The sequence below is a fragment of the Diadema antillarum genome, unplaced genomic scaffold, assembly GCF_040938485.1.
Source record: "Diadema antillarum isolate AM-2024a unplaced genomic scaffold, OU_Dant_1.0 scf00000127, whole genome shotgun sequence".
Lineage (NCBI taxonomy): Eukaryota > Metazoa > Echinodermata > Echinoidea > Diadematoida > Diadematidae > Diadema > Diadema antillarum.
The window spans coordinates 1,357,692-1,374,217 of record NW_027271016.1 but is presented as its reverse complement, the minus strand read 5'-3'; the positions used below and the strand labels follow the sequence as shown (position 1 = coordinate 1,374,217).

Genomic DNA, 16,526 nt, shown 5'->3' with positions numbered 1-16,526 from the left:
TCATGAATCATTTCGGCTGTAATCTTGTACACATGTACAATGTATGATCGTTGCGCCCAAATGGATTAAAAATGCGTTCTTTATTTTCTTCCGAAAATCTCTTCGCGTTTTGTACGACCGTTCTTGAAAACATGTGACAGGATTGAATGTGGGAGGTTGTCATCCTGTTTACGCAAATCTGTACCAGATCTATTCAAACTAATAAATGCGTTTGTTTCTTTTTCTGATTTAGGTTAACATGCGTCATTCAACTTTTTTTACGCTACTGTCACCTGGCGAGATCGCGATGATTTCATTCATTATTTCGGCTTTAATCATACACACTCATATTCAAATTATCATTCGTTAAATGATAATGAACACATCCGTTGTTTACCGCTAACTTGCGAGGTATTTTATGCTGTTGGTGCCCAGCGGGAATTCGATAATTTCATGAATCATTTGGGTGCAATTTTATATAATGTATGATCGTTGCGCTCGAAGGGATTAAAAATGGGTTCTTTATTTTCTTCCGAAAATCTCTTCGCGTTTTGTACATCCGTTCTTGAACTGTTGAATGCGTTTGTTTCTATTTCCGAGCACCGATTAAGTAGGTTAACATGCGCTATTCAACAATTTTTACGCTACTGTCAACCGGCGAGATCGCGATGATTTCATTCATTATTTCGGCTTTAATCATACACACTCATATTTAAATTATCATTCGTTAAATGATAATGAACACATCCAGATCTATTCAAACTAATACATGCGTTTGTTTCTTTTTCCGAGCACCGATTAAGTAGGTTAACATGCGTTATTCAACTATTTTTACTCTTCTGTCACCTGGCAGGATCGCGATGATTTCACTAATTATTTCTGCTTTGATCATACACACTCATATTTAAATTATCATTTGTTAAATGATAATGAACAAATCCAGATCTGTTCAAACTAATAAATGCGTTTGCTTCTTTTTCTGAACACCGATTAAGTATAGGTTAACATGCGTTACTCAACTATTTTAACGCTACTGTCACCCGGCGGGATCGGGGCGATGATTTTTATTTTCGCCTTTAATCATCCAAACTCATATTTGCTCAAAACCAGCAAAAGAACTGGAAGTCGGAACTAAAATTGGAAAGGATATAATGATGAGTTGCACACGCATTCCAATTGTCCATATTTGGTCAAATTTTATTGCCGCTACATGAAAAGTTTTTGAATGCGTTATCTTATATTTTTTTCTCGTTGCGCTGTGGTCTGACCTCATATCACGCACGCGTTTCTCGTGAAAAAGAAAACCGAATGATTATGTTTAACAATTAGTAGGAACATCGGAAGGTGTTCCTGTGTCTTATCGCGTGATTAAGAAGAAAACATGGAAGGAACGGTTCTCTGCAAAACGGGAAAAGACGTGGATAGCGAGATTTCGGTTTCCAATGTTTCATTTGTCGCGTGTTTGAAAGCGGCAATTTGGTCAAGAAATGGAACCTCGTTGTATCCGATCAAATTGCTTATGTTTTTCTTTATCATGATTTACCGAAATTGTCCTCGTTATAACCGGAATCTCGTTCTAACCGAACACGTTATAACCGATTCATTCTGCCATTACACGCAAAGGAAAACGGGACCGACGCGATCACCTCGTTATAAGCGGTTCCTTGTTATAAACGAACTCGTTATAACGGGGTTACCCTGTAGTAGAGGAGACCAGCCAGCCAGCATAGCATGCGTTCTGGAGCTGGAAAAAAAAAAATCGTGGAGTGATGGAGAGAACCGATCTCAAGCGCACGTGTGCACAGCGAACGGCTTTAAATAGTGAATAAAATAGTATTCAACTGGTTCGTATTCTGTCTTTCAGTAAAAAGGAAATCAGGTGGTTGTTTCACAGAGTTGACAATTGGCAGTACTGTCTGCGGCATTTTAAATCCTTGAGCGAATAAGTTTTCATATGAGAAAAGATCTAACTTAGTAAGTTTGTGTTGTGTTGACAGGCAAAAATAATGCTATGCATTTCCAGAGATAATGGTTGGATTCATAGATTCAACAAGTGATGCATAAATGTGTATGTTTTATGTTAAAAAAACGTTTGTTTTTTTTCCATACCCTTGATATGACTGAATGAATACAGTCACAGTGTAGTTAAATTGGTATACTTGTCATGCATAAACAGCAATATTTGGTATTAATTGTGCATCACTCAAATGATAAGTGGTTTATATCACAGTATTCACACATATAAACACATATTACTTTCATTTTGACAATCCTCGAAAAAATAGTAAGATATCAAATAGTAAGGACCTCCCTCATCGCCTTGCTCAAAAAACCCGGACGAGAAACTACTTTCTTTTTTTACTTGGCCTAATGTGTGGTAGATAAATTGTATGTAATACTGTTAGTACATTTACATAATGTACAAATTGTAGGTATATACAAGTACACTGTGGTACTACATAAGGCTGACTCATGTTCTACAAATGTTGTAGTGATCAACAGGAAATTTAACAAAGCTGACACCACAGTGTCTTGCTTCAGGTCATATTTATGTACACAAACATAAAAGTGTGGTATCAACACACAAACACACTTCCTTCTCTACTGAGTGTGTGTGTTTGTGTTTGTGTGCATACACGCACTCTGCTTGTGCCATGTGTATCAGTGGTCAATATTGACAGTGTCACTGCAGATTATTGAATACTGAAGCTCTTTCAAAAGGATTAACTCAAGTCTTCCACACCAAGGTCTTGAAAGAGGGGATTAATGATTGACAGAAAAAGCCAATCCACACCCTGATATCCCTTGATAGACTTCATACCAACCACTTGGACCACATACCTTTTGTTTTCCAAAGAGAGAGAAAAAGAGGAGGCAGTTGAACACTGTATAAAGGTGTTGCTGGTGTTTCACAGGGCACACATATAATGTCCACAAGATGTTTGTAGCAGTTCATTTTTCTGTTTGTTTGGTTTTCTTTCGTTTTTTGTTTTTTTGTTTTAACCAACATTGCCCAAACCTATTGAATGTAACCCTTCTATGAGAAGGCCAAGAGTTGTTTACATTTCTATAATCTGGAACGAAAAGTAATGAGGTGTACGATACTGTATAGATGCTGTTATTTTCGTGTAGGGATACTTTCGCAGTTGAGGTCACTGACATTTTCATGAAATTTTTTGGTTTTTTGCGAATTGACACAGAGGCCTTCATAAAAGCGCACTATACTAGTAACCTTTAATAGTGCATGGTGACATTTTTGCATTTTGTTAAATTTGCGGTCCAATTGTGATTCGCGAAATTCACGAAAATTAAACCCTCGCAAAAATAAATGCTTATACAGTAAGTAGCTTACTCCCAAATTCTGGTGTTGAACTCAAATTAAATCAGTCCCACACATTAGGTATTAGACATCTGTCGATCAGAACGGCCATAATTGCCCAATTATAAACAAAATCAGCAATTTACATGGTCTGCCAAAATGGTACACCTGTCTTAATTCATATTTATACAGTGTATACACTGTAATGCACAAATGAAAGACTGAGGCTGGAAAAAGGAGGGGAATAGGCCAAAAACTTCTTGTCTTCTTCTTTTTTTTTCACCGTGATTTGCCTCTATCATAACTGCAAAAGTGCAAGAAGAAAAGGATGGCACATTGATATTTTAAGGGTATACCACTAAACTCCTAATCCTGCAGCACTTCATCCCAAGGGAAAAACTCCCTAAAAAGTATCAATACAGCAAAACTGATGATTTATTAGCAATATGCATTGAATATATACACTTATCATTTACATGTACACAAACAGACAACAGTTGTGCACAAAAATCATATACTTGATAAATTCTGTAAATGCCATCAATCTTTTCTTGATTTCCTCCTAACAGAAACCATAGCCTCACTAAAGACATTTCCTTGGCTTGTGTTTTTAAAGCAGAAACAGGTATAGTAAAACAAGTCTTCCTCAGCCTGGACATCTCCTTAACCCATTTCAGGACAAGCTGACTTTGCTATAACATCCAATTCTCATAGACACCTGCTTGCATGCACTCGGTATTAGCATTCAACAGGTTAAAAACCATTAGCCTGTTTTTCTAGCAAGGGAGGTGAATTGTAGTCGCTGTAACAGGATCAAAACTCTACTTTATGTTTTACAGGAAGTGAATATTTCTCTGTCCGAGACTTCACCACTCTAATCATAGCCATGATTATCATTATAAACATTCTGCATAATTGGCCTGTGTCCAAACTAAAGGTAAACTGGAGAAAAATTGCACTAATTAGTAAATTCATACAATCTAAAGTATTCTGAAAGCAAGAGAACAGATAGCGAGAAAGTGAAAGTTTCTATGTTGGAGTGTTTCCACTATTGACAGATAACAGCACAACTAATAAAGTATGTACCTGGTGTACTCAAACAAAAATGGGTTAATCTGAGTGAGAAATAAGACCTGTGCTTTGCTGTTCAATGAGAACAACATTGTGCATGATGTCAATGGTACAGTATATCACAGCACTGGCCCTGAGATGGTTAAAGGAGACCCAGATTTTAATAGACATTAAAGACAAACCTTTGTCTTTCGGGCTGGTTGGACCGTTCTCCAGGAATGTGTGCCCAGTGTGGTGATGGTTTACCCTTGGAGTCACAGTGTCGTTGTCGTCATCATCTTCAGAGTTTTCTCCATCTGCATTGCAAGGCATGGCAAAACAAAATAGGCTATAAGAACAAAATTCCTGAAAGAGAACATATACAACAGTGTTGCAGGCCAGGTCTATTCCAATATGTATGACTAAACCATGTAGCATCCCCCACAACTGAAATTAACCTTGTAGCTGACATCATTTACCCAATTAGGCTGAGAATCATTTTAGTGTAAAATATCAAGCAAAATTATTGCAGCAGGATTCTAGCAAGCACATCACTTCCATTGATGTAATATTTTGTTATATTACACTTAATGTTGTTATCTCTCACTTTCATGATGCCAACCTTGTGTATGTTCACTTTAAACGAATTATCCCTGAATGTTGTACAATCCAAAACATTCAGTATAAACCTTTTCATTTTATACACAATCTCACACAAAGTGTATTTGGAAGCCATAAAGGTACTAGCATTACAAACGAATTGTACAAATTTTACACAAACTTCTTTCATACTGATTATTAATATTTTCCTTTTGGTGACAACCTTTGAAGCCTGCCTGTGGGAAAAAGAACTACCTGATAGAATTTTCAAGTGGTTAGGAAAGTAGACCTTAACAGAAGCACAATTGAAATAATAAGCGTATGACAGGGAATCTAGAACAGGCGTAATTAGCATACAATGCATACACACACTACCACCTACGTTGTACCCACAACAGCTACAAATCACCCAAACTAATTGTTTGTATGCTACCACAAGATATGTATTGTGTCTCTTATCCCATGTCCAGTAAACCTCAAAAATGCTCCAACCTCAAAGGCGTACACCTCAGTCTGTAAATGTTGGACAGTATGGTGTTTGGTTGAAAATCCTCCACAATTTGACATGGGATACCTTGGGTTTGGCTATGTTGTACTTGGTCACATGTGACACAGAGATTGCAATCATACATCATCATCACCATCTCGGCATGGATTTGCGCTCCTCACAATGGATCATCTCAACACCCCCATCCAGCCATCTCAGGTGTCAAACACAATTATGAGGGGCGAGAAAATACACCCCTACCGGCATCCATCATGAGCAAGCAAGCAATCATTGGTTGGTGATTGATATGCCTGATACTGGCGTGACTTCGCATACAAATTGTGTGATTTGCTGCATGCATTGCAGATTCTCAGAAATAGTTAAACATACATGTACATTGTACATGTACACTTGTATACTTGTACTTATAACTTTTTGCACATTGGCACAAAATGGAAGAATTTACATACATTGTACATGTACATACTTTTTACCAACACAGACACACTTTTTTCCTTTCTATAAAGATGCACACAGTGCTATGTCTACTGTACACTGTACATATACTGGCAGAAGTGCAGTATTACGAATATGTTCATGTACTACAGGTTGTATGATCTTGAAGATTTTGGGACCACACACAAAGGATTGCAACTTTATAAAAAAAAAAATATGAATGAAAAAGACCAAACTCAGAAAATATCACAATGTTCTTGGTTATAGATTTTTAAATCAACAAAATGTTATCATATCATGAAAAGGTTGATGTCTATACTGTAGTCCACAAAGCTAGCAAGGTGAAAGTACACTTTACGTGTACAACTTACTGTAAGTAACCTATATAGATTCATACACGTGTATAATACGTTGACAAATTTATAGTTCATAATCATATGTTCAATATTTTGTAACACTGTTGCCTTTAATAGTGGCAAAGGTCAGTTCAAACTGTCACTGTAGTCTAAAAATGAACAAATGAACGCCATTCGTGTTTAATCTCAAAACAGGTGAATAGTAAGAGTAACGGTCTCTTTACTCTTTCTTTTTGAGAGCAAAGCACAGGAAAAGGATAGAAAATAAAACAATTGGACTGTAGCGACTTGTTTCCCAAAAGTAAACAAACTGGCCATGAGAAATAATCAGTCTGCACGTAAGTTGTATGTAGATATTCTTCAGTTAAAGGCATTTGAATGTACGTGGATAGTGCAGTCCTTTGTTATCAATGTGTATTCCTTGAACTTTATTTTATGGTACAGATCTAGATAACTGAATTTATCTCAAGGTTTAGCTCATCATGTCTGCAAACTTAACACGACACCTGACCTAGTGTGCACATTGCTTTGATTCTAATTTCACTTGTTTTTCACTTCTTTATTAAGGTCTGTGTGATATTCATAAACACATAACTGGTACAACACAACATTTCCGAGGGAAAATACACTCATACAGGTTGTGTATGTACACGTACAATTGTAGGCACTTACTGTACACACTGCACTTACAGCTGTAATTCGTCAGAAATGTTTACTGAAGCTGAACTAATACTGAAGGATAATGCATCTTATTTTATCCACTGGAGGGTATGCACAACAACTCAAAATTCCAGTGTTTTGCGAGGTACAGTACATGTACTGTAATGTCACATCGACTGTTGACTCAAATGTCTAATCACTGGCACCATGCTGTGTCTGTTTAAAGTGAGAACATACAAACTGTACAAACTGGAGTTTTTAACTGCTTACAAAAACATGTATTATGACACTTTGTGAAAGTGATACATGCTTCATGTACAGGCGTACATATTTATGGCAGCCTAACACACATGTAGCATCATTGCTGCTTGTAATGCCTTCTGCTGGTACTGTGTTACAGAGTTCAGTGTGCAGTAAATTCTGTACAAGTCAAACTTTGAGCCATCCAGTTTGAGGAAGCAAATTCCTCTCACAGATTTGTCCTCAGCTGTTGAAGACCATTTAATGTACAACATGTACAATGTAATTAGCACATAATATGTCATACATCTATGGGTTCATACATGTAACAGATGAGTAGAAGTCTGTTTTCATAACCAGGTATAATGTTCCTATTGAGCAGATTATGGTAGGGTTTTTCTCTCTCCCTCCATCCCCCCCCCCCCTCCTCCTCTTTTTCCTCTTTGGAAAAATCCCCCTCTCATTGCAATTCAACACATCCATAATGAATCCTTTATAATGAAGTCCTTGGGACCAGCACATTTATTTTATTACATCCACATTTTGTAATATAACTGAATGGAATTTTGCACCATGAACTTTATCAATGATGATTATGGGATCTGAATGTTCATTTTTTGTAACAAAAGTTTGTTATTAACCTGTTCATTGTCACAGCAGAGCCCTGAAATGACTCTCATGAATTTCTATATTGTTCATCTTGCTGTGATTTCAAAGTATTGATCCAGACACAACAGATGAAGGAAGAAATAATGAACTGTGTTTTGCAAACTTTCAGAAAAGTTCATGTAACTTTGGAAATCTTGATATCTGGGGTCATAAACATTACAAGACTTTTTACACATCTCATTAAAAGAGAATTATACATAAACAATATTTGAAGCATATTGTATCTTTTACTGCTTTGTTGGAATTATCCTTTTCAAAGAAGTGTGGACATTTACAACTTTACATTTGAAGTCAACTTGGTTTTATTCAATTCACGTAGCATACTCAACATGTATCCAACAATGTGAGTGGACAACATTGTAGCACCATTGTCCCACACATAGTTGTAATATCAATTCTCTCTCTCAAAAAAAAAAAAAAATTCCAACCAAAAACAAACAAACAAACACACAAAAAACAGAACAAAAGAAGACAAAACATAACAGCAACAACCCCCTCTTTAGAAACTTCTAAGAATTGGCACTTGCTGGAAACAGAAAGGATCATTTTTTTTTTTTCACTCACATGGTTCTTCTGGCCACTTCCGTGGGTTGGCCTCTGCGCAGGTATCGAAGAAGCTCTGCAAGGTGTCAATCTGCCTGCACAAAATATCCCTGAATGTCTCCATTTCTGCCAGCTTCTCCGCCAATCCCCGCCCCTTCTGGATGAGATGAAGCAAAAGGGGTATATGCAAACCCGTCTCAATGATCACAGCAAGGCTTCACAGATTTCATGCTTAAAACTCCACAATTTTCAAGGACTTGCTTTTTATTTGGCAAGGACTTCTTTGCATGGCAATTTGTGACAGAATTTGCCAACAATTTCTTGGCACAGTTTGTTAAAGGCAGCAGTTTGGCAGTATCACATATTTCTCTTGACTGTATTATGGTGAGTTCTCAGTAAGATATTTGCTTTTCCACCAACGCTGATTTAAAACTGTTGTATGCCCTGATTTGGCGGTATAATCATATTCTGTGCTAACCTCCTTATAAATTACCATCGCAAGGGCCACCTACAATCACAAAAATGCAGTCAAAGTTATGATCACGAAGCAAACTTCAAAATGCAGCTGCCCACAACATATTTTGTACACTATCTGCAATACAATGTGCATCAAGCACTCTTTATATATCTAAAAAACTTACACTGTATAACTCTAGACGCAATTTAGCAAGATACGAGTACAGCTGTATGTGTACATTGCATCTCTGTAGAATTAGCTTCATTAGAATCAGTGAAGAACCAGCTTCATTAATCTGTATTAGCTTCAGTTGCATCCGCCACAGCATTAGCTCCATTGTAAATGTAACCACAATGTGGTTTCGTGGTTGAAAATAAACTAACACTCACATGTAGCTGAACTGAAATGTGTGTTAGTACACTTGGAATTGTTTTTGTTTTTTCTTTTTTCAAGTAAAATGTACATGTACATGATTCATATGTAGGAGGGTTTCCTGTCACTTTGTGGAAAAGTAAAGAAAAAAAAAAGAAGCATTGAAGTTGCAGCATAGTGAAAGGCAGCAGGTTACAGAAGTGATAATGATGATAATGATTATGAAAAAAAAAAAACTTGACAAAATTCATCAGAGTTCCATTGCATTCAAATACTCCACTACGGTGTGTTTTTGTAATCATGTTGTACTTCGCAGCACTTTGAGCCCCTACAGACCTGTAGGTAAGGTGGATATGGTGCTCTTCAAATACTTTATACACAATGCGTTATGAAAACTATACTACTGTATATCAATAAATAATAAACAAACAGATAAATATATAGAATGAAGATGGGAATAACACTAAGTACTCAATTAGAACTACATGTACTCAGTAATAGTAGTACATGTAGTAGTAGTAGTAGCACTACTGCTACTATCAAACTACTACTACTACTATCAAACTAGAAATAATGACAACATTGAAGATTAAACAATGAAAATAATAACAATCAAATCTAATTGCAAATCAGTCCATTTCTTCTTCAAATCACTTTAAATTTCATTTCCACTCCACATGCGAAAAGAGAGGCCCATATGAAAGACAGACTACAGTATACACACACTGTAGTACGCAGAAATGTTGGAGACTCAACTGTAAGTGGATGTTTGTTTTGTTTTGTATTGTTTTGGGTTTTTTGTGCGGGGGGGGGGGGGGGGGGGGGGGGGAGGGGTAAGGGGGTAGGGAGAGGGAGAAGGGAAAGGGTGAAGTAAATATTTGAGAAGAGTTGCATCACACTACCCATTACCTTAAAGGAGGACGAAGAGGTAAGACTGGCTCCAGAGTGGAGAGACAGCATTGAGCCATGCCTCTGGAGGCTGCTACTCTCTGCTTCCGCCATCGCCTTCTGGGTCTCCAGGCAGTCGATCCAGTTCTGTCGCGCCTCCTTGGTCTTGGTCCGCAGGTACCACATGCTGTCATTGATACTGACATCGAATCTGAGATGATCAAACTCGTGTATCTGTGAAGTATCAAAAAAGAAGAAGAAAACAATACAGAATGGTTCTGGTAATTTCATTTCCTTTTTTTTTTTTTTTTTGAATTGCTGTACTGTAGTGTTACTACTACACCAATCACTTGCTTTGATAGTGAACTGTACATTTTTTATGTTGTTAGCCCACTCAAAATCCCTTGATAAATCCTTCTACATTGTAAATGCAAGCATCGCATGCTAGGATTGCTACCTTCGAGACAACAGTATTACTAGAATCATGTCTAAAATAAGGACTTTGACCTGTCCAAAACTGAGATGAGTAACCTAATAGGTACACATAGTAACAAACGTCTGTACCTTATAGATCTACTTGGAATGAAATCAGTGCACTCTGTACCACATGTACAGTCATAGCTGATAGCCAAATGCAAATTGAACTGGATACATATTTCATAATGGCACTTTCACTTTTAGTATCATGCACTTTTGGGGATATAAATTTAATACATGTCTGTAGTTCTGAACATTATCTAAATATACCGGTACACAGTGCAATGACAATGTACAGTGTAATGTTAAAGGGTGTGTACAGTTCTGGTTGAGGTGAGTATTCAACTTTTAACATTTTGTGAGATATTCAGAAACCACTCTATGAGATGTCAAAGAGCATGCAATTCTAAGGGGTATCAAAACAAAAGTTGGTTTGGTGAAAATCTGTTTTGAAATAGCTGAGATATCCCAAAACAAGGTAAAACAAAGAGATCCTAATAAAAGGCGTGGCATGTCGCCTTTTATTACTACCACTTTTTGGGATATCTCGGCCATTTGAAAACCAATTTTCATCAAATAAAGGTTGAATCCTTCTTAAAATTACATGCTCTTTCATATTTCATGAGAGGTTTCTCATTATCTCACTTAGGAATGTTCAAAACATGAATCCCCACCTCAACCGGTACTGTACAGTCCCTTTAAGATAGAGCATGTGATGTTTTGTTTCCTGTTGCCAAGGTTTCAAAATCAGGTTTCCTATTAACAACCCAAATTATCAGTCATGTTGTTGTAAATTTTTAATTAGTCGAAGGCTAATTATGATGATAATTAATACTGCACTGCACTGCCACTGGCCACCTCCTACCAGTTGAAGAAAAATGTGAAAGCTTAAGAAATCCTAAAATGAAAACATGAAGAAGGCCTAGGTTTAGGATATCGTCTACATCCCCAATCAAAGCTTCCCCTGTCATGTAGTAGTCCCAGCTATGCCTACGGTAGCTGTAATTAGTCACCTCAATGACAGCTCTCGCCAGGCTTATGGAGCCTCTGCATCCAGACTGCATCTCATTCTTGGACTTGAAATACGACAGGGTTCCACCTTTTAGCACCACCCAACGGTCCTGCCAACCGTGTATGTAGTTCGTCCATTTACTCAGCGTATCTTCCAGCTCATCGTCCCTCGATCCATCCGCCTCATCATCGAAATCATCATCGTCTTCTACATCATCATCCACCACCAACTCGTCACTCAACAAACTCTCGTGACTAGCCCCGTCCGTCAACATCTTTTGCTGATCGCCAACTTCTTGCTGCTGGTAATATCTCTCCTTATCGTGCATATTTTAGAACTCCTTGGATCACGCTGTTATCGGTGACAATAGCATACAGTACTACCAAATACGCTAGATTCAAGAAAACGATTCAATTTGCCTAGTTCAGTCCGATTTTTGTGATCTGAACGTGTAAGTAGCACTACCTCCGTGGGTTGAAGTTCGCCGTAATCTACTGTTTACGTTTTACTGCGCTATCTCAGTGATCGTGATCCCGTGTGTATTGGGATGTGCACTGTACTTAGTAGTCATGTGCATTGCAAATACACGCCCGCAAGTGCAATAACGCAATTCCCCTTACATCGAGAACACGCAGAAGTGTACACGGGGGAGTTTCACCAATATCCCGTGGTGAAAATGAAGTGCACATGCAGATATCGGTGCAGAATTTTCACTAAGGATATAATTTCTCCAGCTGATATGTGAAAGATGCAGGTGCCAGTTGCAGATGGGAAGGGCGTTGGTTCATGCTACCTTTTGAATTTTTAATACGAAGTCATCATAACTAATGACAAAAAATTGTCTAGTCTAACCGTATATAGTTAAAGATGTAACCGAATACAGTGTAATCGATTGTTAGTTGACGATCGAACTGTCAGTTGACAATTTTATGAAGCTAGTGTTTATTATCATCTCTTTACCCGCATGTTACAGAAACTTGCTAATTTATTGCACGCATCTTTGTTATGGCATATCATAGATATGAAAAATCAAAGAAAAAACCCAAATGAATGAATAAATTGGTGATGTTCGTTTATATGCCGAAGGTTCGTTGGTTCGAAACACACAGATTCTATAATGTAGACCTTATACCTATAAAACGTTTCGTTTCGTTTTTATTTCATTTCCAACACACATGATTATAACATTTTAACACATAATGTCACAATAATACAACAAAAAGACCGCTGTGAACAATGATACAACTTTGTAAATCGCAAGATAAGTACAATGTTTATAAAAGGGCTAGTCAGAGAAAATGACAACATATCACGCACATAGGGCCCGCCTATGTAATCCTTAGATTATCTTGATAGTGCATTGTGTATATGTGACATAATTTATGAAATACAAAGGTAAGTTCATTATCATAATAGTACTCATTTGTTGTTTGTTTGTTTGTTTGTTTGTTTTGGGGTTTTGGTTTTGTTTGTTTGTTGGTTTGTTTGTTTGTTTGTTTTATTCTTTTTGAAGAAAGGGTTTCATCACAAATCCTGACAGTATAGGTGTTCCATCCACTTTGTAGGTGGCATCGGGCCCGCACTAATTATCTGAAGTGCAGTCAGTGCATTGCGTTAAAAGTCATTTTGAGAACTTTGTTACACGTAGAATCCCTAGTGCTTTTCGTAAGGAGAGCTACGATAGGCCCTACGCATTTCACATTATATCCATATCACTCATCTCTTTGGAAGTCTGTGCCTATACACTGCAAAAAGTCCGGTGTTAAATAGTGAACACCGAGCTGGTGTTAAATTGTCGGTGCTCATTTATGGTGTTAAATTTTTAAGTTTCATAGTAACTGCACTTCTTGTTGATTTTTAATTTAAACAAGACGATCATGAATTTTACATTAAAATACTAGATTTTTGAAAAAATGTGAAAATAAATTTACACCAAAGTAACACCAGCTGGTGTGGTCTCTTATTGAAGCTGGACGGGTGTTAAACCATTGATATTAACACCAACAAATATCAAATCAACACCATGTGGTGTCATTTTTTAATCAACACCAGTACAGTGTCAAAATAACACCAGGTACAGTGTCAAATTAACACCACGAAGTGTCAGGTGTACACTTTTCAACACCATCACAGTGCATTTTCTACACCTCTGGGTGTGGTCCTCTATTGAAGTTTGATCGGTGTTAGATTTAACACCCGTGGTGTTAAATCTAACACCGATGTTTTTACAGTGTATATACGTGGCGATGTTTAGATTATCACCTTTTTTTTTACCCCTCCAATAAGACAAGGTTGGCTGATGTTACAGATCACGTTGATATACATTTTTGTTTCTGTCGATATCTTGATGATCACATTTTCAGTTAGGCCTACCGTAATTGTCTATCCATTCCGGGGCAAAAAATATAATTCACCTTCAGCCAACAGGATACAACCAACCGGATCATTTTAACTGAATGAAAAATGAAAAATTCTAGAATTTCATGTTTATAGGTTCGTTCATTATCGTTTGTCTTTTTCGCTTTTATTTTCGTTTCTTTTGTGCATTAAAGAAGTTGTTCTCGAAACATTGCCAATGCCCTATATTATCTACTCAATACAATATTTCTTTGATGGTGATGTTATTTCAATATGACTCTTTTGAAATGGCGCAACAATCTATTTTCATACCGTATGTTGTTTTTAATTCAGCCCTCGATACAACGAATGAGCCTATATTATATTATTAAAAAAAACACGCCATCATCGTCATCGTCGTCAATATTGCACGGTTGCACAAACACGAGAGAAAAGCAAAATACATGAATATTTATTTCATGGCGGGACGAGTATCATACAGACGAATCACTAACGTCAATGGCGTACCGTGGGTCACGACATCTATGGGGGGGGGGGCACCTCGTGGAAAAGTAATTTTGAGGGTGTGTATGCTTGTGCTGGTGTGCGTGTGTATGTGTGTGTGCGCGCGCTGTCAGTCTGCAAACTTAATGGGACTACACATAACGGAATTTAATGTGATACATTCCACAGCGCAGTCATTGAGCAACATGATTGTAAGTTTTCCTTACATGGATTATGAAATGACGGTGTGTAACGACAAATTACTGGCAGCAACAGCAGGAGAATTGCATAACAGTTAAATGCGAGCGAGCGAAGCGAGCGAGCGTGAAAATTTTGCCATTTTACAGTCCAAAAAATGTCGTTTGTAGCTATACATTTTCGCTTTGGAAATTAAGGGGGGGGGGGACGCACCGTCGCAACTGCTGTCAGTTACTGGAAGCAACATTAGGAGAGTGGCATAACGATTAAATGCGTGCGAGCGAAGCGAACGAACTTGATAATTTTGGCATTTTACAGTCAAAAAACTGTCGTTCGTAGCTATATTTTTTCGCTTCGGAAATTAAGGGGCGGGGGCGCACTGGGCGCAACTGCTGGCAATTACTGGCAGTAACATCAGAATGGCATAACGATTAAATGCGAGTGAGCGAAGCGGGCGAGCTTGAAAATTTTGACATTTTACAGTCCCCAAACTACCGTTTGTAGCTATCTGTTTTCGCTTTGGAAATTAGGGGGGGGGGGGGGCGCACCGGGCGCAACTGCTGGCAATTACAGGTAGCAGCATCATGAGAATGGCATAACGATTAAATGCGAGCGAGCGAAGCGAGCGAGCTTCAAAATTTTGACATTTACCGTCCCCAAACTGCCGTTTGTAGCTACATCTTTTCGCTTTTTAGATTAAGGGGGGGGGCGCACTGGCGCAACTGCTAGCAATTACTGGCAGTAACATCTCAGGAGAATGGCATAACGATTTAATGCGAGCGAGCGGAGCGAGCGAGCTTGAAAATTTCGGCATTTTACAGTTCAAAAACTACCGTTTGTACCTATATTTTTTCGCGTTGGAAATTAAGAGGAGGGGGCGCCCGGTGCGCCCCCGGATCCGCCACTGGTAGTCAAGGGTGTCGGTTTATGTTCATGATTGGGGGAGGTAAGACCAGCGAGGGGCCGCGTCGAAGTGATCAAGCGGGGGAAGGATGTCCCAAATCTGCACTTTAGAGCATCCCCTATATTATATTGTTTGTGTTTGTGTGTGTGTGTTTTTTTTTATATACATGGAAGACTTAGGAAATAGCCCAGGTCAAGTCTTAAATAATATTGGAAATGTGAGGCATTTTAATATTATAGACTAGTATGTTAAGCAACACTGCAAAATCAATGATCTATAGCTTTGATAATACCTAATGGTATATTTGTATTGATAACGAAGCGTAAGGTATACAAAGATGTACATTCTACATCACACTGCGCAACATTGCAGCGACTCTTTTGCCGTTCGGATGTTCTGAGTACACTGCTTAAATCCTGTTTATATTCAGAATGCCAACAAGGAATCACGCTGTATTAAAATCTTTTGTCGGCTCCGGGCTTTTTGAACAATGTTTTACACTATATAGGCCTACCTCTATAATAATGGTTAAAAGAAATCTTAGAAAAATATCTTATTTCTTGATCGCACTTTCATGTTTCCTAAGCTTTGAATTACCATTTTGACAAGTTTTTTTTTTAATCAGCGGATGGGGGGGGGGGGCACGTGCCCCCCCCCTCCCCCGTAGTTACACCACTGACTAACGTGGTCTTTAAGATTGTGACACCAGAGTCTTGTGATTGTGATCATGATGAGGCGCCAGACAGGAATATATTGTCTATAAGTATACTGCTTGGGGCTCGAAGTTTTAATATACAAAATTATTCGATACCCAATCAGGTACAATGTCATCACGATGAAATTAAACCAAAAAAAGTACACGTAAAATTATGCTAAATGTAATAAAGTTCGGGATATCGTACATCCTTTTTATTGCGGGCAATGTACAATATTGTGTTGAAATGCGTGATCATTTCTAAAGAATTATTCTCTCCCCCTCTATCTCTCTCTTTTTTCTCTTCTCAAACACATTCTTTCT

The 16,526-nt window shown here is 37.9% G+C and overlaps 1 protein-coding gene across 2 annotated transcripts in view; it reads right to left on the bottom strand.

Annotated features, from left to right (window-relative positions):
- LOC139720350 (ceramide transfer protein-like) overlaps positions 1 to 12,008 on the bottom strand; it is a 92,171-nt gene extending 80,163 nt beyond the window's left edge. The window contains exons 1-4 of one of the 2 annotated variants that reach the window (XM_071631716.1): positions 11,567 to 12,008; positions 10,098 to 10,310; positions 8,381 to 8,516; positions 4,552 to 4,665 (exon numbers count right to left, since the gene is read on the bottom strand). In XM_071631716.1, coding sequence (XP_071487817.1) covers positions 4,552 to 4,665; positions 8,381 to 8,516; positions 10,098 to 10,310; positions 11,567 to 11,893 — 790 coding nt within the window. In that variant the 5' untranslated portion in view covers positions 11,894 to 12,008. The remainder of the gene's footprint in view (positions 1 to 4,551; positions 4,666 to 8,380; positions 8,517 to 10,097; positions 10,311 to 11,566) is intronic. The other variant, XM_071631717.1, reaches the window with a different exon arrangement.
- Positions 12,009 to 16,526: the final 4,518 nt, after the last annotated feature.